The sequence below is a fragment of the Pan troglodytes genome, chromosome 12 (genome assembly GCF_028858775.2).
Source record: "Pan troglodytes isolate AG18354 chromosome 12, NHGRI_mPanTro3-v2.0_pri, whole genome shotgun sequence".
In the NCBI taxonomy this organism is placed as follows: domain Eukaryota; kingdom Metazoa; phylum Chordata; class Mammalia; order Primates; family Hominidae; genus Pan; species Pan troglodytes.
In genome coordinates this window covers 17474471-17502445 of record NC_072410.2, presented here as the reverse complement: position 1 = coordinate 17502445, position 27975 = coordinate 17474471, and the positions used below count along the sequence as shown (strand labels likewise).

Below are 27975 nucleotides of genomic sequence, written 5' to 3'. Positions count from 1 at the left end.
TTTTAGACAGTCTCTTTTGCCCAGGCTGGAGTGCAGTGGTACAATCTTCTCAGCTCACTGCAACCTCTACCTCCCGGGTTCAAGCAATTCTCCTGCCTCAGCCTCCTAAGTATCTGCGACTACAGGCATGCACCACCACGCAGGGATAATTTTTGTATTTTTAGTAGAGACAGGGTTTTACCATATTGAACAGGTTGGTCTTGAACTCCTGACCTCAAGTGATCCACCCACCTCGGCTTCCCACGGTGCTGGGATTACAGGCATGAGCAACCACATCCAGCCTTTAGTACTAAGATTCCATTATTCTAATATATAAGCTATTTAAGAGCACACATGTAGGATGGTTGGTGTCATTTTAGAATATAAGCAAAGAAAGGTTACATTTTTGATTTTTTTAAAGCAACAGCTTACTATGTGCCATGTTTTAAGAGCTTTTACATGTAATAGCTCATTTAATCTCATATACACACACATTCATATACTTGTAATCTAGCTTCAGTAAAATAAACTTTTTTGAACTATTGTTCAATCAACTATTTCTTTAGCAGCTCCTATGTGCCAGGTACTATGCCAGAGGCTTCAGCAGATACTGAAATGAGGAAGACAGTCTCTACCCTCAAGAGTTTAATGTGCAATGGTTTATAAGGTAGAGTTGGTAGCCAGCAGTATCAACATCACCTCTGGACTTGTTAGAAATGCAAATTTTGGTGTCCCCATCCCAAACCTCCTAAATCAGAAACTCTGGGGTTAGGACCCAGCAAACTATTTTTACAACCCCTCCAGAGGATTCTAATGGGCACACAATTTTGAGGACCACTGGATTAGTGTGGTATGTGCAAGAAAAACCCACTTAACGAGATCATAAGGCAAAAAATAATGTGCTCTACAAGTTTGGTGATAGTGGAGCTCAGTTGGGAAGTATCTAAGAGGATGGGGAAAGGTTCATTCATCTGTATTCATTCAGCACACACTTACTGTTCTTGTGCTGTTGTAGCAGGCACTGAGAACCCAAAGATGAAAGGTAACCTATGAGTGCTGTCATCATCTGAATGTGTACCTCCAAAATTTGTATGTTGAAACCTAATCCTCAAGGTGATGGTAGTTGGAAGTGGGGCCTCTAGGAGGTAATTCTAACATAAGTGTGGAAACTTCATGAATTATTGCCCTTATAAAAGAAGCCTAAGAGAGCCTGTTGCCCCATCCACCATGTGAGGACACAGCGAGAAGGTGCCATCTCTGATGAATGGATCTTCACTACACACAATCTGCCAGCACCTTGATCTTCGACTTCCCAGCCTCCAGAATTGAGAGAAATGCATTCTGTTGTTTATAAACTACTCAGTGTATGGTATTTTGTTATAACAACTTGAAATGACTAAGACAATGGATTTAAAAGCAAGCTAGTAGTTTAACTGCTCTAAATAGCTAACACAGGTCCAAAATGTGAAATGTTGCTTAAATTATTACCTTCACATTGAAGCTCCTTTATGCTCGTGTGTATGTATATACTACATATATATACTTTTTTTTTTTTGAGGCGTCTTGCTCTGTCCCCTAGACTGGAGTGCAGTGGTGCGATCTTGGTTCACTGCAACCTCTACCTCCCGGGTTCAAGCGATTCTCCTGCCTCAGCCTCCCGAGTAGCTGGGATTACAGTCATCCACAACCATGCCCAGCTAACTTTTGTTTTTTTTTAGTGGAGATGGGGTTTTACCATGTTGGCCAGTCTGGTCTCGAACTCCTGACCTCAAGTGATCCACCCGCCTCAGCCTCCCAAAGGGCTGGGATTACAAGTGTGAGCCACCACGCCCAGCCTGCTCAAGTATATTTTTGATACAATATTTTGATACAATATTTATAACATATTTATAACATATCTTAACTATTATCAACAAGAATCAACACCAAGAGTCCTCAGTATATATTTTGTTCATCATGCATTCATTCCACAAACATTTACTGAGCACTTACTAAGTACAAGCAGTGTGCAGGCTAATGGCTAAGTGAGGGATTCTAAGAAAATGTACGGACCCTGTCCGAGAGGAACTCACAATCTAGTGAGGTGACAATGCCAGGCATTGCAGTGTTTGTTGGTTCCCCACAGCTTTGTTCTTGTCAACTATAGTCACCAAATAAAAATGTTAGTGAATAAAACCTCAGGATCTTTGAGTGAAGCAACAATCCTTATAGTTAGCTTAAAAATGTTGAGTGCCTTATGGTTACAGATGATAGTGTAGCGGGAGTAACCTTAGGCCTGCAAACTCAAATGTGTAACAAAGATAATTTTTTTTTCTGTAACTGAAATGTATTTCTATTTGAAGCCTCCATTTACCTGCAGTGGCAATAATCTTATCAACAGGAGGCCCTCCTCCTTTCTTTCAATTTGAAACCTCCATTTATCTGCAGTGATATTCTTATCAACGGGAGGCCCGGCCCTTTCTCCAGGGCTTTGTCAAGACTGGGGAGACTTCTGAAGTGCCAAGATGAGAAGAGAGAGACCTTAGGTCCTTGTGTCACTGGTCCCCACACAAGTTCAGAGATGTTCTTTGTCTACTGTAGTGTTGGTTTTCAGTCTTTTGGTTTCAGGCTTGAGGGTTAGAGATGTCTGTGACTTCAATTCCCACGTGGTATGGCAGAATTCTCTGTGAGGCGGCCCTTCTGCCTGGACATACTTGAAGCATCACCTCAGAACTTGTTAGAAATGCAAATTATAAGGCCTCCCCATCAACCTCCTAAATCAGAAAGTCAGCAGACTGCAAATTCTCCAATGTTCCATGCTACAAATGTTCTGCCCAGGAAGGAGTGGGCAGGCATCACCACTCTCTCCTTCCCTTGGAGGAGAGACGGTATGTGAATCTCATTCTAGTTCCTCCTCTCTTAATCTTGATTTTTTTTCCTCAGATGACAATCCTTCCATCTCAAGAGTTCTGCTTCAGAGTCACCTAGAATAATATTAATAGAATTAGTTATAAGCAAGGAAGTACTCTTAGTTTTAAACTGGGAAGTACTGGAAGAAAAAAAAGACATCTTACCTGCCACAAAACATTTTTGCAGATGAAGTTTAAGGCTTCAGGTTAGGCGATGGGTTCAGAAAACCACAGAGAGGAAAAGCACAGCAAGAACCTGTAACCACTTTTTCAGACTATTAAACTCAAGGTTCTTCCCACTTATGCCATCATCCTGCCACTTTTTGCCTTTGATGACAATCAATAGGATACAAGAACTCTCCAAGGAGAGCCCACAGAGGAGGCATTTTACACACTTGAGCTCCAATCCTCACAACACTGTGAGATGGCTTATAATTTCCATCTCAGAGGGGAGGAAGCTACAGCTAAAGAGAGAGTGTATGTCCTAGGTGAGTAAAGAAGCCAAGGTTATAATACAACTCTGAGCTACTCCTACTCCAAAGCCTGCCCTTTTCTCTAAACTGCCTTCTATGACCCATAACTTTGTAAAAATCAGCTACCAGTTCTTAAACACTTACTCTGTGTCAAGTGTGTTTATAACCTCTATCATCTCCACTCCTTTGATCATTCTTCACAGAAAGTGCTAACACAGCATTTTCCTGATGAGGGGACTGAGGCTGAGAAACTAACTCACCCAAGGTTTTGGTGCAACAAGAGTAAAACTTGAAATGAAGCCAGGTTTCTAGCCCCGGATTCTCCCAAGGTAGCTGCTTTTGATACTAAAACAATGTGCCTCCCGGTGAAGGAAATGGGGATAATACTAATCACACTTATTTCTCTATTGTAATGAAAATCAAATCAGATTTCAGAGATATGGAATATGATGATGTTAATACTATGACGCTAATACATTTAACTCCAATTTAAGACATTCAGACGCCTGCCTCGGCTCAGATTTAAGACTATTCAATTTTGGGCAAGTCATTTAATCTCTTTCTGATCAGCTTTCTTGGCACTAACATGAAAGAACTGGACTAACTTTTAAGTTTCCTCCCAGCTCTGAAATTCAGTTTCTAGACATAAAGTATTACATACATAAATGAGTAAGAAAAATTGGGAAACACTTCTCAGCTTTATCTTTTTGAGGAGCTCACTTCTAGTACTCTTTCACGGTTTATCTTTTGGCATCTTCAGAGTTCTTCATATTTTTGTAGACAATGCAATAATTTCCAATAAAATGATACATCATAGAGGATGCATACAATAAACATTCAGAACATACCTGCAAGTTTTATTTTTTATTTATTTTTTCAGACATGGTCCCATTCTGCCGCTCAGGCTGAAGTGCAGTGTGGTAATCCTACCTAACTGCAGGCTGGAATTGCTGGGCGCCAGTGATCCTACCACCTCAGCCTCCCGAGTAGCTAGTACTACAGAGGCACTACCATGCCTGGCTAATTTTTTTTTTTTATTTTTTGTAGATACGGGGTCTTACTATGTGGCCCAGGCTGGCCTGGAACTCCTGGACTCAAGCAATCCTCCCATCTGAGCCTCCCAAAACGCCGTGATTACAGGCATAAGCCACCACACCCAAGTTTAAGTTTTAAATGTGCAAAATATTTAAGGATATGTATTTCTCCCATGAATGATGAAAGAGAAGCAGAAAATATTTCTTAGTAAGTGAATTACTGGGAATTAAGACTATAATTGATACCTACAGCAATTTAAAAAGTTACTTCATTGTACCTATTAATACATGCAGAAAAAATGTACTTGGATTTTATGCTTGCTACTTCCTCGCTCTTGAGTAAATTATCCTTTCTATGCATCAGTTTCCTCATCTGAAAAATAGGCATTCTAGTAATATATACCTCATTAGGCTGTTCTGAGGAATGTGGTAATACACGTAAAATGCAGTCCCTGGCACACTGTAAATGTCTAACAAACGTTTGGCGGCTATTACTGGCGTTTCCCAGCCCGTTATTATTTTTTACATGTGAGCAGGTTAATTCAGAGGATTACTTCAAGAAACAAATACTTGAATACCTATCTGTCCAAGCAGCCGGGGTTATAGGGAATTCACTACATAAAGCCTCTGGTCTTACATTATATAGAAAGGCGATGAAGAGACAAGAAACAGGTTAAACAGAAAAACACGATAATTTCACACACAACCACTGCCATATTTAAAGCACTGTACACTGGCCCTCGGAGCCAGAATTCTTTCCCTTGAGGTTGCCCCAGGAATCCCTTTGACCTCTGCCACTGGACGTCACAGAAGGCGCGACTAATCGTGGCTGGCTCCCAGAGCTTCACTCTTCCTGCGAAACTTGACACGCCATTTGTTTCTATGTCTGACATCCTCCTCTTTTCTCTGGTCCGTGGGAGCTTTTGCAAGCGGGACCAGGCCGCAACACCCGAACCAGCAGCGAGAGAAGGAGCCCGGCATGCGGCGCACTCAGAGTGACGACACACGCGAGTCTCCGCCCGAGTACGTCACTTCCGCAACGCTTCCTTCGCGGGGCTTTGTGGGTAGCCGACTGGGGTCTCCTGGCGACGACCATGGCGGGGGATGTGGGCGGTCGCAGCTGCACGGACTCGGAACTGCTGCTGCACCCGGAGCTGCTGTCCCAGGAGTTCCTTCTCCTCACTCTGGAGCAGGTTGGGCGCGCCGGGTCGGAGGGTGGGCGGGTGGGCCTTCCCAGGTGAGGCGCTTGCACCCGAGCTTGCCTTAAGTAGCCCTCGGCAACCACGGACACTCCCGCCGGGTTTGTGTCACTCTCCACCCACACAGACCAGGCAGCTGTCCCCTCGCTCCTGCTCCTCGCCCCCTCTCCAAAAATGAGACGTCCGTAGAATATCAGGAATGCTTGGGAAATAGGGCTTATCTGAGTCCCAATGGCTTGTAAAGAGGAGTCCCAGGCGACACCCCCTGCCTGTGTGTAAGCCCCGACCTGAGGAAGAAAGAAGCGTGGAATAGACATGGAATGTAGAAATCATGGACTGTCAGGACTGGAAAGCATCTGAGAAACCGTCCATTCCACACCTTCTAATCGTTTAAAGATGATAAAAACAGTTCCAGAGAGATGAAATGACTTGTTTAAGGTCACAACATCTGTAAATGGTACTTCCGGGAGGAGAATTCAGGGCTCCTGGCTCTCCATGTAGTGCGTGCTCTTTTCCAGCTGGTGTGGCCTCTGATAATAGGAGAAAAATGAGAAAGGAAAAAAGTGATGTTTTAAGTGATAGAGAATTACTGGAAGTTTCCTTGGGGTTTATGTAGCGTATTTTGTTGTTTTTCATATGGCTTTCCCCTTAGTACCCTATCTTTGTTGAATTTCAAGTCCTCTTGCCACGTAGAGCTTAATTATGTCAGTAAGTTTTTACCTGTGGTTCTCAAACTTTTTAGATACTTAAGAATGAGTCGAGGGCTTGCTAAAACACAGATTGTTGGGCTCCGTCCTCAGTTTCTCGTTCAGTAGTTCCGGAATGTGGCCTGAAATCTTGCATTTTTAACGAGCTTGTTGCTGGCCCAGAAAGCATGCTTTGACAACCACTGTCCTAAGGCAATACTTTCCAAAGTAATGGGCTTATGAATTCTCTGGGAATGTTGTCCAAGAGAATCCTGGTAGTTTCCCCTACTTCTGAGCGAGTACGGGCTAAAAATAGATTAGTCTAATATACGAAAGAGAAGTAAAATGTGCTTTTATTAGTTTTTGTTAGAGGATATAGGCTTGTCAGTGGTACTAAACACAAATGTTTTCAAGCCTTTCTGAGTTGAAATTGAAGAGCCTGTGATCTCATTTCCATTCTCATTTCTCCTTCTTAAATCCAAACTCTGTCTTCATGACTACTCCTGTGCTTATGCTATGTTTTTCATGATGTCAAGAACAAATTGGAAAATGAGGAAGAATTTGGTGATTTAGATAGAGATGGTTGGACAATGACTGGAAGCTTACTTGACCAGTGAAAATGGGGTGCAGGCTTTTCTAATGATGTACTGCTACTGTGGTCAGTACGGGAATAACAGTTTCTATTTGTGGTATTATTTGAAATCTTGGTAGTTAACTTCAATTTAGGAAGCACCAGATTAGAGAAGCACGAGAAATATAAGACAGACTGAGACCTTCATCCCACTAATCTGATCATGATAGTAACACTCAAGGTAGCTTATTGACAGAATGTGGTGATTGTTAATCATTGTTAGCTTTCTTTTGTCAACAGGCAGTCTCCCATTTTCAATCCCCTTTGTATATTAAGATAATTTTACTGGAAATGATCTTTCATGCTTGGTGTGTTGGCTGAGCAGTTGTGGACAGCAATCCCTGTCACACTGAGAAAATATGACCATTGTTTTTAAGATGAGGCTGAACCTCGTATCTACAGAATTTAACCTTTAACACTGTCTCTTAAGTGCGCGTGTTATTGTGAAAATGGTTTTTTATAATTTGTTATTTAAGCAGTAATGTTTTACCATGTTAGGTAAGGTGGTTACTTGTTAAAATTAAAAACGTTGTTTTGAAATTACTTTTGTTTCCTTTCCCGCAGAAGAACATAGCTGTTGAAACTGATGTAAGAGTAAACAAAGACAGTCTTACTGACCTTTATGTCCAACATGCAATACCATTGCCTCAGAGGGATTTGCCGAAGAATAGATGGGGGAAAATGATGGAAAAGAAAAGAGAACAACATGAGATTAAAAATGAGACTAAAAGGTACTTTTTGGTGGTTCTAGCTTTCAATTTATCTTATATAACTAAAATTATATGTAAGTTATTGATTTTTCCTGAGATAAACTTAAGTAAAAAATTTATTTACTCAATAACTATCTATTGAGCACCAGGCACTGTGCGTATAGCGGTGAATAAAACTGACAAAATTCCCTGCTCATATTTTTGATGGGAGAAACATAACAACAGTTAAGATATGGTATTGTTATATAGTAATAAAGGCCAGGGAGAAAGATTACAATTTTTGGTAAATTATCCAGGAAGATCTTAGTGAAAAATGACATTTTAGTAGAGAGACCTGTAGGAAGAAGAAAACAAGCTAGCATTCCAGGCAGAATACAAGAGGCTGGATCTGGAATGTGCCCATCATATACCAGGAACAACAAAGCAGCTATCAGGGCTGGATGGAGAAGTAGGAAGAACAAGTTGTACTGGGGGCAAACGGGAGAGATTGTCAGATCATGTAAAGCTTTGTAAGTCATTGTAAGGACTTTGGCTGTACTCAGATGAGAAGCCACTAGAAGGTTTTAAGCAGAGTGGTGACATCATTAGATGTACATTTTGACAAGATGACTCTGGCTGCTGTCCTAAGAAGTGATTTAAGGTGTGTGGGGAGGGGAAGGGGTGTGTATAAGACTGGAAGCAGGGAAACAAATTAGAAGCCTGTACTGTAATCCAGGCAATAGATGGCGGCAGCTTTGACTACAATAGTAAATTTGGTAGGTTGGAGCATGCATGTATTTTGAAGATAGAGCCAATAGGATTTCCTGAATTTTGAGGAAAAAGTCAAGTCAGGTAAAACTCTAAGGTCTTTGAATAATACACAAATGAAGGGCCTGTTAACTAGCTTAAGTTATGCTATTTAAAATTATTTAATTTGAAAAAAAGTTTTATAAAACCACAAGCAAGTGATTTTTTCTTTTTTAAAGAAAATTACATTTGATTAATCAGTGTTGTTGATTGGTTAATAAGTACAAAGTGTCCTAAGATCCTTAAGTGAACTCTTCTGTGTCTATTATATCTCAAGTGGATACTATTGATCAATTAATTTTTTTTAGGGCCTTCTATTTGTAAGGCACCGTCATAGGCAATCCACTAGAAGCAGTGAGAGAAGACAGAGTAGAAGGGTAGGGGTAAAGAGGAGTGTGTTCCTCTGAGTTTTAATCTCTGTTTTACAAAGAAAAACTTAATGATTGAGATTATTCTCCAATTATGAAGAATAGTCGAAGAATACATGTCTGCTCATTGTCTTTTGGAAAATACACACACAGTCTGACCTTTGATCAAGAATGCATTTTAGATTGACCATTTTAGCTTGATGGTTACTTTACTTACTAGTACAGACTATGTAGTGGTGTTAACTTTCATAAATATGGGTTACACTGCATATGGCTTTTAATTTACTTTTGCTGTTATTCAGCCAGTATTTTCCTCTTGATCAGCACATTCAGGCATATTGTTCTAGTAAGCAAAACTTTATGTGCCAGTCATACTTTCCTTTGAAGCAATCTTTGTACAACTGTCTTGATTAGTCCCCCAAAATCATTTTGGAAAGGATCTTTGACTCTATTTTTTAAATTCACAATTGAATCAGAGCATTAAAACTGGAAGGATCCAAGAGATCATCTTGTATTGTTGAACTACTTATTATTTTATCTGTGGAGGAACTGAGATCCTGAGAAGTGCTATAAAATGCCCAAGGTCACACAGAGCTAGGACCAGGTCCATAGCAACATAGCCCTGTGCTTCTCAAACTTTAATGTGCCTCTTGAATCTTAGATTAAACAAGCTGTCAAACCCTGCTCTCAGTCCCTGTTTCCCTTCTACAAAGGCAGTGGGTATACAGTGAGCTTACTTCTCATTTTCTACCAAATGATGTTCAGTGATGACCCAAAAATTGTTGAGTTTGGCCAACTGCCTAGGAATCTGGTTAAAAGGTGAGTTCTGATGTATTCAGGTTGATGCCCCAGATTCTCCATTTCTTACAAGCTCCTAAGATACTGACGTTGCTGTGCTGGTGCTGCTGGTCCCTGGATCACACTTTGAGTGGCAGGGCTAAAATGTTCTTCCTGATAACTGGCTATCTCAGATTCTTTCAACATGTTTAATTAAAAGGGTTTTTTTTAGGCCAAGAGCAGTGGCTCACGCCTGTAATCCCAGCATGTTGGGAGGCCGAGGCGGGCGGATCACCCTGAGGTCAGGAGTTCAAGACCAGCCTGGCCAACATGGTGAAACCCCGTCTCTACTAAAAATACAAAAATTGGCTGGGCATGGTGGCATGCACCTGTAATCCCAGCTACTCGGGAGGCTGAGGCAGGAGAATCACTTGAACCTGGGAGGCAGAGGTTGCAGTGAGCCGAGATCGTGCCATCGCACGCCACCCTGGGCAACAAGAGCGCAACTCCGTCTCAAAAATAAATTTTTTTTCAATTAATCTGTGATACAGATATTATCTGAGGTATAATAAGTAATAAGCAAATGAATGCTTTCATTATTAACCTTTACTATTAAGAGTGGAAATTAGATTTCCAGAAGGTAAATATGAGACACTTGCCAAATTTTACAATTGAACTGGTACAAATGTCATAGTTACGATTAGTTTAGAAAATGTCTTGGCTTTGGAGACCTTTACTGAATGGAGTAGAATGCTGTGCCTCATTTGTAGATTGCTACTGTGGTAGTCTTGGTATAGTTTTATAGTTTATCATCCTTTTAAAATAATAACTGATTACATGGTTAAGATAACCCTATCAATAAGCTGGTGTTTGTTTTTTAACTAGGAAATCTCATTTTAAGTTCCAGGGCTAGATGGTTAATTGATGTTTTAAAAATAGCTGCATGTTGTGTATACATTAAAGCTAACTTTGAATTTCTTGTACATAAATATTTTAAACTTTGAAATAAAACACTAGGAAATTCTTTCATTTAGAATGAACATAGAAAATTTCATTTTTAATAGTCTCACTTAGATTAGTCTTATCAGAAAATCTTTTTGTTTACTGCTTATTTTAACTTGAATTCCAGTGAACTGGTTTGCCATTCCAGATGGTATTTTTCAAGAGTGCATCTCTTTGATTTCAGGAGTAGCACTGTAGATGGGTTAAGGAAAAGACCCCTCATCGTATTTGATGGAAGTTCAACAAGTACAAGCATAAAAGTGAAAAAGACAGAGAATGGAGATAATGATCGACTGAAGCCTCCCCCTCAGGCAAGCTTTACCAGTAATGCCTTTAGAAAATTATCAAATTCCTCTTCAAGTGTTTCACCCCTAATTTTGTCTTCCAATTTGCCTGTGAACAATAAAACGGAACACAATAATAATGACACTAAACAGAACCATGACTTAACGCATAGGAAAAGTCCTTCAGGCCCTGTGAAGTCGCCACCATTGTCCCCTGTTGGAACTACTCCAGTGAAGTTAAAGCGAGCTGCTCCTAAAGAAGAGGCAGAGGCCATGGTAAGTATGGGGGTGGTTTCCATGCTGGTAAGTGGTCTGAATGAAACTTGAGCAGTCTGCCTCATGACGGGAGGTGGGTCGACTGTGCTACATTCTGTTCTTGAACCCTTTTGATGGTCTGTCTGATTTGTATAATACAACTTATTACTCTAGTACTTGAATCCTGGAATTTTAAAATCCATGGTGATTAATGTTTTTAAAAGTTCACTCAAGTTATTTCTGCTTAAAATACGTAGAGAGAGGATCTGTTAGGCAGTTTTCCTAGATTCTTCTCATTTAGTTCCTTTAACTGTCTTGGAACTAAAACAGATAAATATTCCTTTATTAGCAAGGTTTAGAACATTAAGTAATTTGTCCAGGGTCACACATTTATTAAGTAGCATTTGAGGCCTGACCTTAAGTCTGTCTGTCTGTGCGTACCTTAAAACCACACCAGACTCCAGAATCTTTTTAAGATTTACCACTTGCCTCGCCTACTGCTCAATTTACCTAGCTTTGTGGGGATAGCAGAAGTTGGGGAAATCTATTATGTTGTGCTCCACTATGTTGAATCATTTGGATGCTTGTTGGCACATTTAGTGCAGTTAACACAATGTATTAGAGTTTAATTTGTGAGATGATTTATATATATATATATATAAAATATATATAGGCGCTTCAGAAAAGTGCTTTTACTTTTAAATACCTAGTAGTTTAATAGCCATTATTCTGTAGAATACTTTGCCTTTATTATTATTATCTAATCATGTATCAAAGGGATCAAAACTCAGAAAATTCAAACATTCTAAAATAGTAGACTGGAAAAAGAAAACCACCTGACTGGTCATGAGTTTTTTACTTTTATTAGTTCATTGAATCCTTTCAGTAACTATGAAGTAGGCATCTTCGTTATTCCTATTTCACAGATAAGGAAACAGAAACTTAGTAAATTTAAATAAGTTTGTCCAGAATTCCAGAGTTATTAGTAAGCCACCAGGCTGCGATTTGAATTTAGGTTTGTTTGATCCCGGGGCACACACTTTGGAGGCCATGCTTCCTCCATACTCCTTTCAGCTACCTTTGTGGGAGAGAGGAGGAAGGTATGGGATAAGAGTTAGAACGATAAAGCCACATCTCAAATATTGCCATAAGGAGTAAGCCTCAGAGAATTTTTTTTTTCCAGGCTCTTAAACAGCATTTCTCTACCCTACAAAATTTTACTGTTTTATAGATATGAGATATATATATATAGAGAGAGAGAGAGAGAGCGCGCGCTATATGTGAAACACTAAGGATAAAAGATTCTTTTTTATGTAGGGCCCACATATAAATCTTTTTCTTCTTATTAACATTTCCCATTGACTTTGTGTTTTTGTTGTGTTGTTTGTTTTTTGAGACAGAGTCTTGCTCTGTCTCCCAGGCTGGAGTACAGTGGTGAGATATCAGCTCACTACAACCTCCGCCTCCCAGGTTCAAGCAATCCTCCTGCGTCAGCCTCCCGAGTAGCTAGGATTACAGGCGCCTGCCACCACACCCAGCTAATTTTTTTTTTTAGTTTTGTAGAGACAGGGTTTCACCAAACCTGTTGGCCAGGCTGGTCTCAAACTCCTGACCTCAAGTGATCCACGTGACTCGGCTGGGATTACAGAAGTGAGCCACCTGCCCAGCCTATTTGCATTGACTTTGGATTGTTAAGTTGTAAAGTTGATGGAGGAGATAGGCTGGACAGGGAGAAAGCAGATCTGGAGCAGTCAGTGGTTTTCAACTCTGATTGTATGTTAACATCACTTGAGGAGCTTCCAAAAAAAGCAAAAAGAAGTCAGAGCCTTATCCCCCTACCTTTTATGGATTCTGGTTTAATTGGTTCTGTGATAAGACCAGGCCTGGGGCATGTTTTGAAGTGCTCTAAGTTATTCTAAACTACACACATTTGAGAACCACAGAGCTAGAGAACTCACCCCTGTTTCTTTAAATATATTCCCACCAGATGGCAGCAGTGATCTTCCATTAATACATTAATAGTAAACCTTGGTTGTTTAAAATGTTCATTTTAGTTGTTTTCTGATATTTCTGCAAGTATAAACTGATTTCTGTTCATGTCTTTCAGAATAACCTGAAGCCCCCACAAGCAAAAAGGAAGATACAACATGTTACTTGGCCCTGAAGAAAAGTTTCCAAAAATGTAAATATACTGTAACTGTAGTTTTTCAAATATGTTCATATATATTGACAATATTTACAGAAATCCTGATTATTGTGGAATTTTCTTAAGAGGTTTCAAATAGGTTTAAAAAAATAAAGGATTTATTTTCCTTCCCTTCTTCCCTCCCTCCCTTCCTTTTTTAAAATTCTTGCCTGTCTTGCCCTGATTAGGAAAGAATATCTTTTTAAACCAATGGCTTAGTATATGTCATTTATATTGACCCTACTGAAATTATTAGCTACAAATGTGCTATAAAGCATCCATTGAATTGGCCAGGCGCAGTGGCTCATGCCTATAATCCCAGCACTTTGAGAGACTGAGGTGGGCAGATCACCTGAGGTCAGGAGTTTGAGACCAGCCTGACCAACATGGAGAAACCCCGTCTCTACTAAAAAATACAAAATTAGCTGGGCATAGTGGTGCATGCCTGTAATCCCAGCTATTCAGGAGGCTGAGATAGGAGAATCGCTTGAACCTGAGAGGCAGAGGTTGCGGTGAGCCAAGATCGCACCATTGCACTCCAGCCTGGGCAACAAGAGTGAAACTCCATCTCAAAAAAAAAAGCATTCAGTGAATTTTCGGAGTTACTCTCATTAGCCTTGTTCAGAGTCTTTGGGGGAAATTTGAGATTTTTGAGATTTTTTTTAAAAACTCAAATATTTTACTAGTTTGCCTGCCATTTTATTTCTTTTACAAAGCAGAAGCATATACCAATTTATCACAGTATTTTAGTAAATATTGCAGCATTCATCCTTAAAGGTTCACCAAGAAAAGCATCTTTGTAGTAGTGCTGGAAAACTATTCAGAATATACAGATAAAAATGCTGTTCTTTAATTGCTTACATTGCTTCTTCCCATAAAAAGCAAAAAGGAATCAGTGCTTGCTATTGCTCCTTTCCTTGAAGTTGTAACAATTGATACCTATATTATGAGTTGACTGGTCGATTCTGTACCTGGCCCATCCTTTAGAATGTTCTTGTCATGTAGCAGTCCTACGTACTCTTTTCATGAGCAGTCTGTGATCTCACTGTGTGAGTTCAGCTATTACTCGCTCGTGGGAGCTTAATCTTTTCAAAATGAAGTTGATTTAAAAAGTCTTCAGGCAGAGTAATCATGTTAGAGGTGGTATTCGATGGAAGAAAGCTTAGAGAGTTAGGAGTGGGGGGTAGAATTCTAGAATTTATAAGAGTCCAGGAAGCATAGCAGTCAGGGGCAAAAATTAGTGTAATATGGAGTAGGCAATAGAGGAGCTACTGGAGTCGGAAGTCACTGCAGAGTGCAACATAGGAAGATGGACTCCAAGCTTACATGAGATTCCCTGCAGCTGTAATATAGACAATTCCCACATGGCTGTTCTACACAGAATTACCTGCTAAGATTTTTTGTTTATTTTTGTTTGAGTGGTATTTTCACTCCAATTGTATAATGGAAATCAGTGGGAAAATAGGGTTTACCTTATATTCATGAGTTCTAGTTTCTACTGTTCTGCTATGTGTTTCTAAGCAAGAGCAAAGGATACTTCATACTTTTTTCATTATATGATTGATCTTCAAATTGGGATTTACCTTTTTCAATATGTTTGAAAGTAGTCTTATTCCTCTTTTGATTTGTTAAACAAGCATTTTAGTTCAGCTATTGAATAGCCTTCCAAAAAATTAATTTAGCCTTGCAGGTAAGTACCATACTAAGACTTTAACCCAATAGTTTTTAATCATTCTGCCTTTATTCCAAACTGTAAATCTGTACACATAAGATAAAACATACTAAGTATTGCATAAATTGTTAACGTTACAGTAAATTGTTATCTGCAGGGCTGACAGACATAATGTTGGTGGGCAACTGTGATCCTATACATACATATATGCAAAAGGAGATTTTAAAAGTGCAGATTATAGAGTAGATTGACAAATTTTATTTTATATTCAGTTGTCCTTTCTGCTTCCATCTGTGTTTCTCTCTTAGTTGAGAGAGAGTTAGCCATTTGACGATTTTAAGTCAGTGGGAACTTATTTTTAGTTACTCAATAAAATTAATATTTTATTTGTATTTTAACTTACAGAGTAGGTTGGTAATAACAGCTGAACTGTGTAACATTGTTGCTTCAAATTGAAGTTTATATTATGAACATTCAGAATCAATGCTCATGTAGCAGCATATTATTGAGCTATTTTGAGTTTGAAATGTGGAGAAACGCTAAACCATGTACTATGTGTTAACATAATCCCACCTTCTTAGAGCTTTGTTCCTTCTGAAGGTGTATAGATACAGCTTGTCTTGAAATGTCTTTCTCCACATAATGAAGCATGCTGAATGCTGGGAATCTGGAGCAGCAGCCCTGGGAGCCCTGAGTTTTGAAGTGTTTTGGTTTGCTTCAAAGGTTAGAAGAACTTGATATGTATGGCAAACAACTTTAGAATACTAGTTACTCACTAACATGAGGCGGGTAATGTTGCTCTAGATTCTATATTCCAGTAAAGCCAGCTTTTCTTATTATTGGAGTAGGCAAATGAATGGCATTAGAATTAGTGGGTGGCTTGTAAGTTGTAGTTATAGGCACTTTACCACTTCCTGCCATTAGCAGGCATCCTTGTTTTTTCTTCTTTTCCCTCTTTGTTCCTTCTTTTCCCTTTCTCCTTATACATTTTCTTTCTCTACTTTAATTCTCCTTCCTCCTTACTGTAGATCCCAAGCTTCTAGCTTAGGTTTGCAAGTCATATTGCTTGGCCCTCCTCATTCACTGAGAGGTGAAGATAGGCTGACCCCCTGTCCTCTTACATTTGAGGGATCATAGACTGCTGTGTGAATTCTGGAAAGTCTCAGGTCCCTACAGCACCAGGGCACTGAATGGCTTCTCAATGGCTGTAGAGACAGTACAGTTTTCCAAAGCAGCCTAATTCATCTGGACAGCTACCAGGCACTTTGGAAAGTTGGTTCAGTTACTACTATGAGGCCATAATATATTTGCTGGTTTTAAAATTCTTCAGAATTGGAATTACTATTTGAAATAATATTTTGGTTGACTTAAGTTTTGAGAGACAATTCTAAAATTGATCTAGAGACTCATTCAATAGCAATGTGACCTTTTAAATACTTACATTAAGTAAAACTGCCAGTAGATTAAATCATATATATATATATGTATATATATATGTAAGAGCTTCCTCTATTTACTACTGTTGAACTTCAGTAATTTTTAGAGGCTAAATAATGGTCAGAATGTTTTTAAGTGTGCTCTTTTATTACATGCTTGTGCAGGTTTTGTAATTCAGTACAGAAAAGTTTAACCTTGTACATTTTTGTATGTAAAAAGTCTTTTAAGTAGCCTTATCCTTATTTAAATAAACAGAATAAAATTACCTTGAGTAGGTCTGTTATTCTTATTAAAATGGAAAAATGCTCTGTAATGACTTGATCTGTTTTTATTTGAGTGAACAATTTTGGAAAGTATTCTTTATAGTACAACTTTCTGTACCTGGATTGATTAAGATCAGATGTGATTCGAGTAGTCCAGCCATATCTTGTAGCCCTTCTTTGAAAGAGAGGGTGGCTGGCGTGGTCTGTTGCTGGGATATCACGGTGCTACAGAGCCTGACATGTTGACTGTCACTACATGTTGAGGGATGGAAATAGAAGTCTCTGAACTTCCCATGTAATATTAAAGCTCTTAACAAAATGAGACAAACTAGAGATTCAGTTGAGAGATTTTATGTTAGAGTGATCTGAAAAAAAGTTAATTTCTAAACTGCTATCTTACTATTATTATATTTGGAGACTGATGCTGTAAATTAAATAACTTGGAAAAGACTCAGGTAACTTTCTACTTTGTCTTTTGTTTTGTTTTAGAGATGAGGTCTTGCTCTGTCGCCCAGAGTGTAGTGCAGTGGCATGATCATAGCTCACTGCAGCCTTGAACTCCTTGGCTCAAGTGGTCCTCCTGCTTCAGCCTCCTGTAGCTGGGACTACAGGCATGCACCACCACACCCAGCTTCTACTTTGTACTTAACACATAGATTCTTCATTTTTTTTGTCTGGACAGAAGAGATAAAAATCTTATTTCCACTTAGATTGTTTTTACTAAAGTGCATTTTACTAAATAAAGTGCATTGCTTTTTCAGTTGTTTAGTAGCTTGATCATCTTATTGTGGAATAAAAAATAGAGATTTGAATTGCCTGTGTATTTGTTGAGTACCTACTATGCTAGCTCTTTCTTGGGAATGAACAAGGCAGATTAAGTACTTGCTTTCCTAGAGAAAACAGACAGTGAACCATGAAATAATGGGTAATTGTAATGGTAGAAAGTAAAACAGGGTCAAGAAATGGTGAAGGATGAAGAAAGCAGGATGAGAAGCTGTTTTAAATACAGTGGTTAGGAAAGGCCTCTGAAGATACTGTATTTTGAAGAGAGCATGCCTAAGGCATAGCTATGGAAAGCTTTCAGGAGAAGCATTCTACATGTGTCCAATTTTAGATGGCTGCATACTCCTCCCATCAAGGCTGGAGTCAGCTTCCCACCACTTGTATGTGGACCTGGCCTTGTAACTTGCTTTGATCAAGTGAATGCTTCTACTCTTACACTTGGACTTCTGCTTGCAGCCATGTGAAAAAAGCCCAGGCATACCCACTGGAAATACATGGCTCACCCAACAGCCAGCACTAACTGCCAGATGTGACTACTAGTCACCTATCCCCCCCGGTCTAGCTGCCGGCTGACTAAAGCTGTATGATGAGCTTCCTGGTGGGATCAGTCCAAATTGATGACTCTCAGAATCATGAGTGAATAAAATGGGAGTTGTATAAAGCCACTAAGTGTCGGGGGTAGTTTGCTACCCAGCGGTAGGTAACAGGTCCCAGACAAGGACAAAACATGGAAGCCCTAAGGCTTACTAGGTTCTTAGAACAGAAAGACTGGTGTGGCTCCAGTGAATGAAAACAGGGGCAGTGGTAGTATAAAATGAAGTCAAAGAAGGTAGGCAGGAGCCAGATGATGTATGAATGTAGGACTTTGGATTTGATTCTAATACCAATTGGAAGCTGTTTGTTAACTCTGTTGAGACTTAACCAAGCATTCAGTTTAATCAAAAATAGACTAGTTGAGTAAGTCTGTAATAGCCCTATCTTTTATCCTCAAGTAAAATTAGCCAAGTTTTGTTTTCTTTTTTAATCTTCAGGTAAATAGTTTAAACTAAAACTTACTTCTTTGACTAACAAACCTTTAGGAGACTGTAAAATGCTTTACCAGTTATGGTGAAAGACAAATGCTTTTCATAAATATAAAACCATCCTATCTTTCGAAGCCTTCTGTTATGTCTGTTCTGCCTTGCTATATAAGTTTTTAAAATAAACTTTTAAAAAATAAACTAGGACAGTTAGATTTCTGGAGAAATTGCCACAGTAGTACAGATTTTTAACATACCCCACACTGTTTCCCTACTAACATACATTCATATGGTACCTTTGTTGAAATGACTCATTGTTAACTAAAGTTCTTAATTTTTTTCAATTTTCTGAGTTTTTCCCTAATACCCTTTTACTGTTCCAGGATCCTACCCAGGATACCATGTTATTTAGTTGTCATGTCATGTTAGGCTTCTCTTGGATGTGACACTTTCTCAGAGTTTCCTTGTTTTTGATGACAGTTTTGAAGAGTAATGGTCAGGTAAATACCTGGAGAATGTTCCTCAGTTGGGATTTTTCTGTTTTTCTCATGACTAGACTGGGGCTATGTGTTTTGCGGGGAGGACTACAGAGGTAAATTGCCATTTTCATCACATTATTTTGAGGACACATGCTGTAAACATGATACTACTTTTGAGGTTAACCTTAACCTCATTTGGCCGACGTAGTGTTTGTCATTTTTTTCCACTATAGTTATTGCTTTTCCCTTCTAAATGTCATTTTTGCCCACCGCCCCTCCCCCCCCCAAAAAAAGGTTATTTCTGTTTCCCCTTTTCATACATACTGTGCTCTTTGGAACAAACTCACTTAAGGAATGCAGAGTTACTTTGCTGGTGAAGTACCTAAATTATTTGGAATTCTGCACAGGAGACTTAAGTATTCTCTACCATTAATTTTATTCAATGATTTATGTCAGTATGACTCATGGATACTTATTTTATATTTTGGGTTAAAGTCTAATGTGTGTTTTTGTTTTGTTTTAACTCCAGTTCTTTCTGCTTTGGCCATTGAAAGCTCTTTCAGTTCGCTCCCGTTTCCCTGTGACTTATCCCATCATTGTGTTTTCTTTGAACACATCCTTTCTGGTACTATAGGATGCTCTAGCGTCATTTTGTATATTTCTTGCCCAAGCCCTAGAATGAGCCATTTTTCTAAGGAGCCTTTGCTCCTTTTATTAAAAACTGAGATCTGGGTACTAAGTATGCTGATTGCTACTGGGGTGTCATTGTTTTTAGGCCTCCTCAACTGACAGAGCAAGGAAATATATGTACCTATATTAACCCCTATAGGTGTATATTTCTATAGATATTTCTATATGTAACCATCTATATCTACAGTAACTAAAACATGAGTTCATACTATGTCTCTAACTCTAATCTATTACCATATTGATCATTCCAGACTTCCCTTGCATGTCTGGAACCTCCCACTCCAACAGTGAGAAACATGGCTCCTACCAACCACCGTCCATTTACTTAATTGTTCAATTGCAGTACACATGTATAGAGGTTGCAGAATTGTTAGCCTGTACCCATGTGAGAAACGACTTTACCAGCTAGATGAGAGTGATTATGTTCATTCCTTTTGCCTTTAATCTTACAGACTCCACTCATTTCTAATGTTGCTTAAGTCATATCATTTAAGATAGTTTCACAGTTTTGTTTTAATGAAAAAGAATGTCAAATAGACTTTTCTCTATTAAGAACAACAAAATAAATCCCTAGACAAACATCCATTCAACAGTTTTAAGGTGTCTGTACTTAGGCTCTAAATAAGGAAATGGAGTAAATAAAACATGGTCCCTGTCCGCAAGGGCCTTTTCTTCTTTTGTTTGTTTGGGTTTTTTTTTTTGTTTTTTTTTTTTTTCGTTTTTTTTTTGAGATGGAGTCTCGCTCTGTCGCCCAGGCTGGAGTGCAGTGGCAGGATCTCGGCCCACTGCAACCCCTGCCTCCTGGGTTCAAGCGATTCTCCTGCCTCAGCCTCCCAAGTAGCTGGGACTATAGGCACGCACCACCACACCCGGCTAATTTTTTGTATTTTTAGTAGAGACGGGGTTTCACCATGTTAGCCAGGATGGTCTCGATCTCCTGACCTTGTGATCTGCCCGTCTCGGCCTCCCAAAGTGCTGCGATTACAGGGGTGAGCCTCCGCGCCCAGCTGGGTCTTTTCTTCTTCTTAATCCCAGTTGTTCAATCTAGATAAAAATTTGAGAAGGAATCTGAAGAACATTTAACAATTAAAGTCACAGTATTCTGTGCACTAGGTAGTTTACTAGTTATATTTTTTTAATTCCTTGAAGCCTAGAGAAACCCATCAAAAACAAACTGGATTTTTCTTGTAGAAGATCCTCTCTTAGTCCATTTTCTCTCCCTATAACAGAATACCACAGATTAGGTAATTGATAAAGACCAGTTTATTTGGCTCACAGTTCTGGAGGTCCAAGAGCATGGCACTGGCACCTGGTGAGGGTTATCCCATGGCAGAAGGCAGAAAGACAGCAGCGAGTATGCAAAGCACAGAAGAACTTGGACTGAACTCATCTTTCTTTTTTTTAATCAAGAAATCACTTCCACAGTAACTGCCCTTGTGATAATGGTATTAATCCATTCATGAGGACAGAGTCCTCATGGCCTAATCTCTTCTTTAAGGCCCTATCTCTTAATAGTGTTCCTATGGCAATTAAGTTTTCAACACATGAACTTTTGGGGGAGACATTCAAACCATAGCACCCTCAGAACGTAGTGAGTAAAATGCATAAATGCTAATAGATGTCAGGGATGAAGTCAGTCTGCTGTTATTTTTATAATGGAGTTCTAGTCTCAATTTTTTTTTCTTTTTCACTGAAAGGTCACTACATACATTTTGGCATGTATGTCACCTGGACATTTCCCTCTCAGTGTTTAAAAACTCATGTATTTAGTTTTTACCCCATCTTCATCTCTGTGTAAGAAAAAAGCCCATGTTTTAGGGGACGGTGGGCTAGGAGTCAAGATTTCTGATTTCTAGTGTGTTGGCCTCTTTGCAGTCTTGAGTAAGCTTTATTCTTCCTGGGCTTCCACTTCCTCCTTTGCAAAGCAGATGGATTTCACTCTTATCCTTAAGACTCTTCCAGATCTTATTTCTTGGTATTTCTAGAATTAACCTTATCCTTATCCCTGAGCCTCTGTAATCTATCATTTAATAACTAGGCAGAAAATGAGAGGTACCCTCAAGTCTGAATGGGCATCACTAAAGATGATTGAGAATTGAGTATATATTTTAAGTTTCTAAAGTAATATGATTAAGTGATATGCAAGTTAATATAACTTTTATTTTGCTTTAATATAACTAGTTTTACAAAGTCTTATCCAAAGGAGTTAGGGTTTATTTATTGTGCTGACTTAAAGACTTGAGGGCAGCCCTCTGCTTACAAATTGGATAGTGTCTAGTTGTAGCAAGTCCACAATGTTCAATACATATACCTCGGGCTTCATTTTTGTGATCACAAGGTTTTCTTTGCTAGTTTCTAAAGTTCTGCTCTATTAACACCACTGAGTTCTTTTGCAGGCATTTCTCTAAAGTTTTTCCAGAGATAAAGCTGTCACTAAGGGCAATATTGAGGGAGTAGTAACCATTGTAGTTCCAGGGCACATTGCACCACAGCAGATATATTTAATGAGTTTCTTGCCTTGTTTATGGTTCATGTAGAATGATTCCCTCATCAGTGAAACTGTTTCTTTGACTTACTTCAGTGACTAAATTTTCATTGTTCCGGTTGAGGGTAGACTAGTTCTATTAAGCATTTTATTATACCCTGGCCAGGTGTGGTGGCTCACGCCTGTAATCCCAGCACTGTGGGAGGCCGAGGTGGGCTGGTAACTTGAGGTCAGGAGTTCGAGACCAGCCTGGCCAACATGGTGAAACCCCATCACTATTGAAAATACAAAAGGTCAGCCAGGAATGGTGGCAGGTGCCTGTAATCCCAGCTATTTGGGAGGCTGAAGCAAAAGACTCAACTGAACCCTGGAGGCAGAGGTTGCAGTGAGCCCTGATCGCACCATTGCACTCCAACCTGGGCGACAACAGCAAAACTCCATCTCAAAAAAAATTAAAAAAGAATTTTATAATATCCTAAATATTAAATATTATCACAAAGTTTAAGTATGTGATTTATTCTACAAGGTAGTTGTGCATTTAAATTAAACCTTAAGCCAATGAAATAGATGCGATCAATGTAAATCTTAACATTGTAGAATGTGTAACAAAGTAGGAGTAACTAATACAATATGTATAATTAGGTTTTTCATTTGCTAAACATTAGAGAAAAAGCCTTGCTCTTAAATGGAAGGAGCAATTCTGCTGGGAAAAAAAATGGGTTTTTTAAACATAAAAGCACAGAAGAGCTGACAGGCTAAGAGACAGCAAGAACCCTGAGAAGCAGGCAATTTTGTTTGATGCTCTGTTGAAACTCAGCTGTAGTTTAGGTGACTGTAATGTAAGGGAGAGAGAAGTCGAATCTCTGAGTGTTCCGAGAGGGGAACCTAATAGGTATGACCTCAAAAAACACCACCACATATAAGTGTGAATTAGAAATACATCTTTCCTTTTCATGGATGGAGGGAGGGAAGAAAAAGAAGGAAAAGAAGGAAGGAAGAATAGGAAAGGGAAAGGGGACACAGTGGGGTGGAGGCAGGCAAGCCGACTCTCATACAGACTTGTAGCTAAGATTTACATCCCCAGGAAGGTGAAAGTAACTCTGGAAATGATTGGGAAGTAGTTCTAGTCTGCTGGTAGCCCATGTGTCTGGTAAAGACAATGACAATCGTCTCTGCAGGAAGACATCCTTATTCTAAGTCTCAAGAAACACCCCAGATAACTTTTTAAAGGTAGTGATTAACACAAGTCAGAGTTACCCTTGCATACAAGAAGACAGTGGACCCAGTGTGGGCTGCAACAGAAACATCAGGCAGTAGAGACTGACCCCCAAAGGTTTCACATATTGTAATAATCAAGTGAAGATCAAACAAGTTGGCTTGCTGTTTAATGAAAAAAAAGACAAGCTTTAAAGTAACTCAGAGTGTACTCAAGTGCACTCAAGTTCAAAGTGTAACATTTTAAACTTTTAAAATTTTTATTGAGTTATAATAAAATGCTGTAAAGTTAGAAAAGTTCTAAGTTATATAGCTTAGGAGAAAAAATTGTGTGTGTGTGTGTGTCTGTGTGTGTGTGTGTGTGTATATCACTACCCAGATTAAGATACACAGTACAGCACAGTGTGTGTGTATATCACTACCCAGATTAAGATACACAGTACAGCACAGGTGGCAGGTTTTTCTGTAAAGGTCCAGATAGTAAAACATTGCCAGCAAACCAATGCGTAAATGAACATACATGGCTGTGTTTGAATAAAACTTTTTTGTTAAGAAAACAGACCAGGTGTGATGACTCATGCTGGCAATCCCAGTGTTTTGGAATGCCAAGATGGGGGGAATCACTTGAGCCCAGGAATTTGAGACCAGCCTAGGCAACATAGTGAGACCTCATCTCTACAAAAAAAATTTTAAAAATAGGCATCAGCCAGGTGTGGTGGCTCACACTGGTAATCCCAGCACTTTTGGGAGGTCGAGATGGGTGGATCACCTGAGGTCAGGAGTTCAAGACGAGCCTGGCCAACGTGGTGAAACCCTGTCTCTACTAGAAATACAAAAATTAGCTGGGCGTGGTGGCAGGCGCCTGTAATCCCAGCTACTCAGGAGGCTGAGGCAGGAGAATCACTTGAACCTAGGAGGCGGAGGTTACAGTGAGCCAGGATCATGCCACTGCACTACAGCCTGGGTGACAGAGCAAAACTCCGTCTCAAAATGACAACAACAAAACACACAGGCACACACACACAGCCAGGCATGGTGGTGCGTGCCTGTAGCCCTAGCTACTTGAGAGGCTGAGGTGGGAAGATCACTTGAGCCCAGAAGTTCAAGGTTACAGTGAGCTGTGATCATGCCACTGCACTCCAGCCTGGGAAACAGAGCGAGATCCTGTCTCAAAAAAATAAAATAGGAAAGAAAACAGGCAGTGGGCAGAATTTAGCCCAGGGACCATAGTTTACAACCCCTGATACAGAATATTCCAACATCTCATTGGTTTAGTTTTGCCTGTTGACATTTGTTTTGTGTACTTTTGTATATGTATGTTTAATTTCCCAATTTAATAAAAAGTCTTAATCATATAGCTATATTATTTTACATCTAGCCAGAGTTTTCTCATTATCTTTGGCATTCAGCATTTTGAATGTAATGTGTCTGGGTATGGTCTCTGCATTTATCTTACTTTGAGTTTATTGAGCTTCTTGAATATGTAGATTAATATTTTTCATCAAATTTGGGGCCTTTTTCAACCATTAACTCTTTTTTTCTTTTTCTTTTTTAAGAAGGTCTCACTATGTTGTGCAGGCTGGAGTGCAGTGGCTGTTCACAGGTGCTGTTTTCTCACACTGCAGCCTCAAACTCCTAGACTCAAGCAATTCTCTCACCTCAGCCTCCTGAGTAGCTGGGACAACAGGCACATGCCACTGCACCTGGCTAGTCATGAACTCTGAAAAATATTTTCTCCTGTTCTTTTTTTCTCTCTCCTAGCCTTCTAGTCCTTCCATTACACATATGTTGGTATGCTTAATGGTTTCTCACATTTCTCTGAGGCTCTTTTAATTTCTCTTCACTCTTTTTTCTGTTTTTCAGATTGTATAATTTCTGTTGTTCCGTCTTCAAGTTCACTGGTTTTCTTCTCCCAACTCAAATCTACTACTGAGCCCCTCTAGTGAATTTTTCATTTCATTTAGTATACTTTTCAACTTCAGAATTCCATTTGATTTATTAAAAATAATTTTTATCTCTTTATTGGTTTGTTTGGTGAGTAAAGTCATCTCTTGGTATCTGTGGGGGATTAATTCCAGGACCCCCTACAAATACCAAACTCCATGGATGCTCAAGTCTCTTATATAAAATGGCATAGAATTTGCATATAACCTATTCACATCATTCTGTATACTTTAAATAAATCTCTAGATTACTTATAATAATACCTAATACGATGCCTACACATCACTTCATTTGCATGGATTCAACATAGTACTCAGCATGTGGAAAATCCAAGTTTTGCTTTTTGGAACTGTGTCAACTTTTTTTTTTTTTTCCTAAATACTTTTGATCCACAGTTGGTTGAATCCACAGATGAGGAATCCATGGATATGGAGGAACAACTGTAATTGTTCTTTTACCTTCCTTTTCTAAATATGATTTCCTTTAGTTCTTTGAACAAACATGTTTATATGTTCAGCCAGTGTTTGGTCAGAGGTTCTGCTTAAGCACTTTGAGCTAATAAGATTTCTGCTCTTTGCTGATGGATCTGTGTATGCCTTAGAGAATGCTTGCAAGTTTGTTTCACATCTGATTGCTCCTGAGTGGATACAGCCCAGTCCATACATACTTCCCGAACCTCAAGGATAAACCAGATTCCAGGAGGGCTCTTCTTGGCTATCTCTTTCTCTGGTTTTCTGTATTAAACTTCTGGCTGGTCTGTCATTTTGCTTTTTGCTACTAATAGCATGGAGTTACCAGCCCCTTCCTTAATGGCTCACTGGCAAGATGTCTTATTGTTTTTGACAATCCCCTTAGGCAAAGATTTCTCGTTCTCCCTACCAAATACCAGTCCCCTTGGGCATAACTGCTGAGTTACCAGTCTCAGAGCCTGGATCTCCTCTGGGGGCTGGACAGCAGCCTGCTTCTCCAGGACTGACATCCCTTCTCTGTGAGTGGGTTGATAGCCACTGGTCTTCTCAGATTGCCCCTCCCAATGTGGAGCCTCCGCACTAAGCAGGCTAGGGTAGGGGCAATTGGAGCTCTACGATTCTCAGCCTGTCGCACCTGGGGCAAAGCCCTAGACTGGTAGCTGGAGGAAGAGAGACCCCTTAATTTTTGGCTGCATTGGTCCAGAGTAGAGTTTGTCACATGAAGCTGGGGAGTGGGGATGGGATAGGATGAGGCTGTGGCTCAAATGCCACAGACTCACTGTTCTTTCTAAGACTTAGTAGTGGATTTTCCTGAATGAATGTTTATTTGTTATATGCTTCTGGGGAAATTTTCAGAGACTTTGTGTTGTGTGGTTTATATACAAGTAATTTCCTTCAGTAGGAAGAGGGTCGGTCAGCTAAGCCCTGCAAACCACTATCCGTAAAGTCCTGTCAGTCAATGCTTTTAGCCTTGGCTGGGCTGCTTGGAGTCTGGCCTAAGTATACACGGTTCCGTTGTCAGCCAGAAATTTCTAAGTTCATGCAACGAACTTGGGGCTCTCCTTTTCAGGATTTTCTTCCTCACTTTCCAGAGGCTGTTTGTCCCGAACTCTGGCCTCTGGTTCCTCAGGCCAGTAAGACTGCAGGTTTCCTAACAGAGTTTTAGATCCCTGGCGGGGGCCTGCCATTGAATAAAAGGCCGAAACAGGAAAATCACCCAGTGTCGTTCTCTTCTTCCAAGTGTCTACTGCCCTCCAATATCTGCCTGCTTTGGATCGTGCTCCAGTGTTCTCAACAATTAAATAAATATTTTGTCCAGAATGACTGTTAATTTGGAGGAGAATTAGTCCAATTGGAGCTATTTACTAGAAGTGGAATTCCCCCTAACCATTAATTTTAGAATGGGTAATTTAAGGTTGGGAGAGTCTATGGTTTTAATGAGGAACAAGTAAGATGTTCCAAAATGAAATTTGGAGTGCTTTTACTTTTATATTATGAAGTAGAAAACAGCAAAACAACTAACAAGGGATGAAATTGTTCTTTTTAAGCAAAACCTCAAGTCAACTATAAAACCAAAAGACTCATTCAAGACATTATCAAACATTCTAACAGTGACTAACACTCAGATTAAGAAACTGATTTCACATATGCTCAGCATATATCAGACTTGATTTCCACCAAATTTTTCTGTTGCTCAGCCTATCATTTTATTATATTGCATTGTCTTAGAAAACTAAGGACAAAAAGGTCACTGATGCTCCCATTCTAAAGAGAACTGTGCAATGTTCTATCCCATACATTGGCTCCATGCTTCCCAACTGTATACTGCTATCTGAGATTATTCCACAGACTACTGCCACACTAGTAGCTCAGAATGTTATTTTTACTGTAATGACTGTGTGTCTCTCCTGCTTTACTGCGCTTTTCAGAAACACTGAAGGCTCCCAGTGTGCCCTCAGTTGCGAGGGTGTTGAGAACATAAAGATGAACAGAATGTCGTCTCTGGCCTCAAGTTGCTTATGTCCTTGTGCAATCTTTCACTTTATGGAAGTCGGTGTAAGATGTGGATCCGTAACACTGGGACAGAGCCGATAAGCTCTGCCAAGAAAAATGACCTGAAAATTGGCTTCACTGTCAGTTTATGTTACTGTGTCAAATGCAGAGGATTACATTCCAAGAGAAAGAGTATGGGAAAGACAGAGAAGGTAGCTGGGTGCGGTGGCTCATGCCTATAATCCCAGCACTTTGGGGGACCGAGGCAG

At 39.6% G+C, this 27975-nt stretch overlaps 1 protein-coding gene and 1 long non-coding RNA gene across 9 annotated transcripts; one reads left to right on the top strand and one right to left on the bottom strand.

The window, feature by feature from the left end:
* Positions 1-149: 149 nt before the first annotated feature.
* Positions 150-5257, bottom strand: LOC134807792 (uncharacterized). Its single transcript, XR_010149040.1, has 2 exons — positions 3033-5257; positions 150-2942 (listed from the first exon to the last, which is right to left on the bottom strand). It is a non-coding gene; the product is annotated as an uncharacterized LOC134807792 (long non-coding RNA).
* C2AH2orf49 (chromosome 2A C2orf49 homolog) lies at positions 5239-27975 on the top strand. Of its 8 annotated transcripts, none has more exons than XM_063788926.1 (6): positions 5407-5567; positions 7455-7621; positions 10718-10844; positions 10971-11093; positions 13180-13254; positions 27643-27975. In XM_063788926.1, exons 1-5 carry the CDS (start codon positions 5469-5471, stop codon positions 13234-13236), a joined length of 573 nt encoding a protein of 190 aa, XP_063644996.1. In that variant the 5' UTR covers positions 5407-5468; the 3' UTR covers positions 13237-13254; positions 27643-27975. The 8 variants fall into 8 exon arrangements, with proteins under 8 accessions (XP_009441298.1, XP_009441295.1, XP_009441297.1 ...); XM_063788925.1 differs by lacking the exon at positions 27643-27975 and adding an exon at positions 17119-17441; XM_054678128.2 differs by lacking the exon at positions 27643-27975 and adding an exon at positions 15530-16631.

Excerpts from the sequence above, each read along its gene's own strand:
- C2AH2orf49 (XM_009443023.5), top strand. The coding sequence starts at position 5,469 with ATGGCGGGGGATGTGGGCGGTCGCAGCTGCACGGACTCGGAACTGCTG. Across the intron at positions 7,622-10,717 it reads ATTAAAAATGAGACTAAAAG|GAGTAGCACTGTAGATGGGT; the intron begins GTACTTTTTGGT and ends CTTTGATTTCAG. Across the intron at positions 11,094-13,179 it reads AAGAAGAGGCAGAGGCCATG|AATAACCTGAAGCCCCCACA; the intron begins GTAAGTATGGGG and ends CATGTCTTTCAG.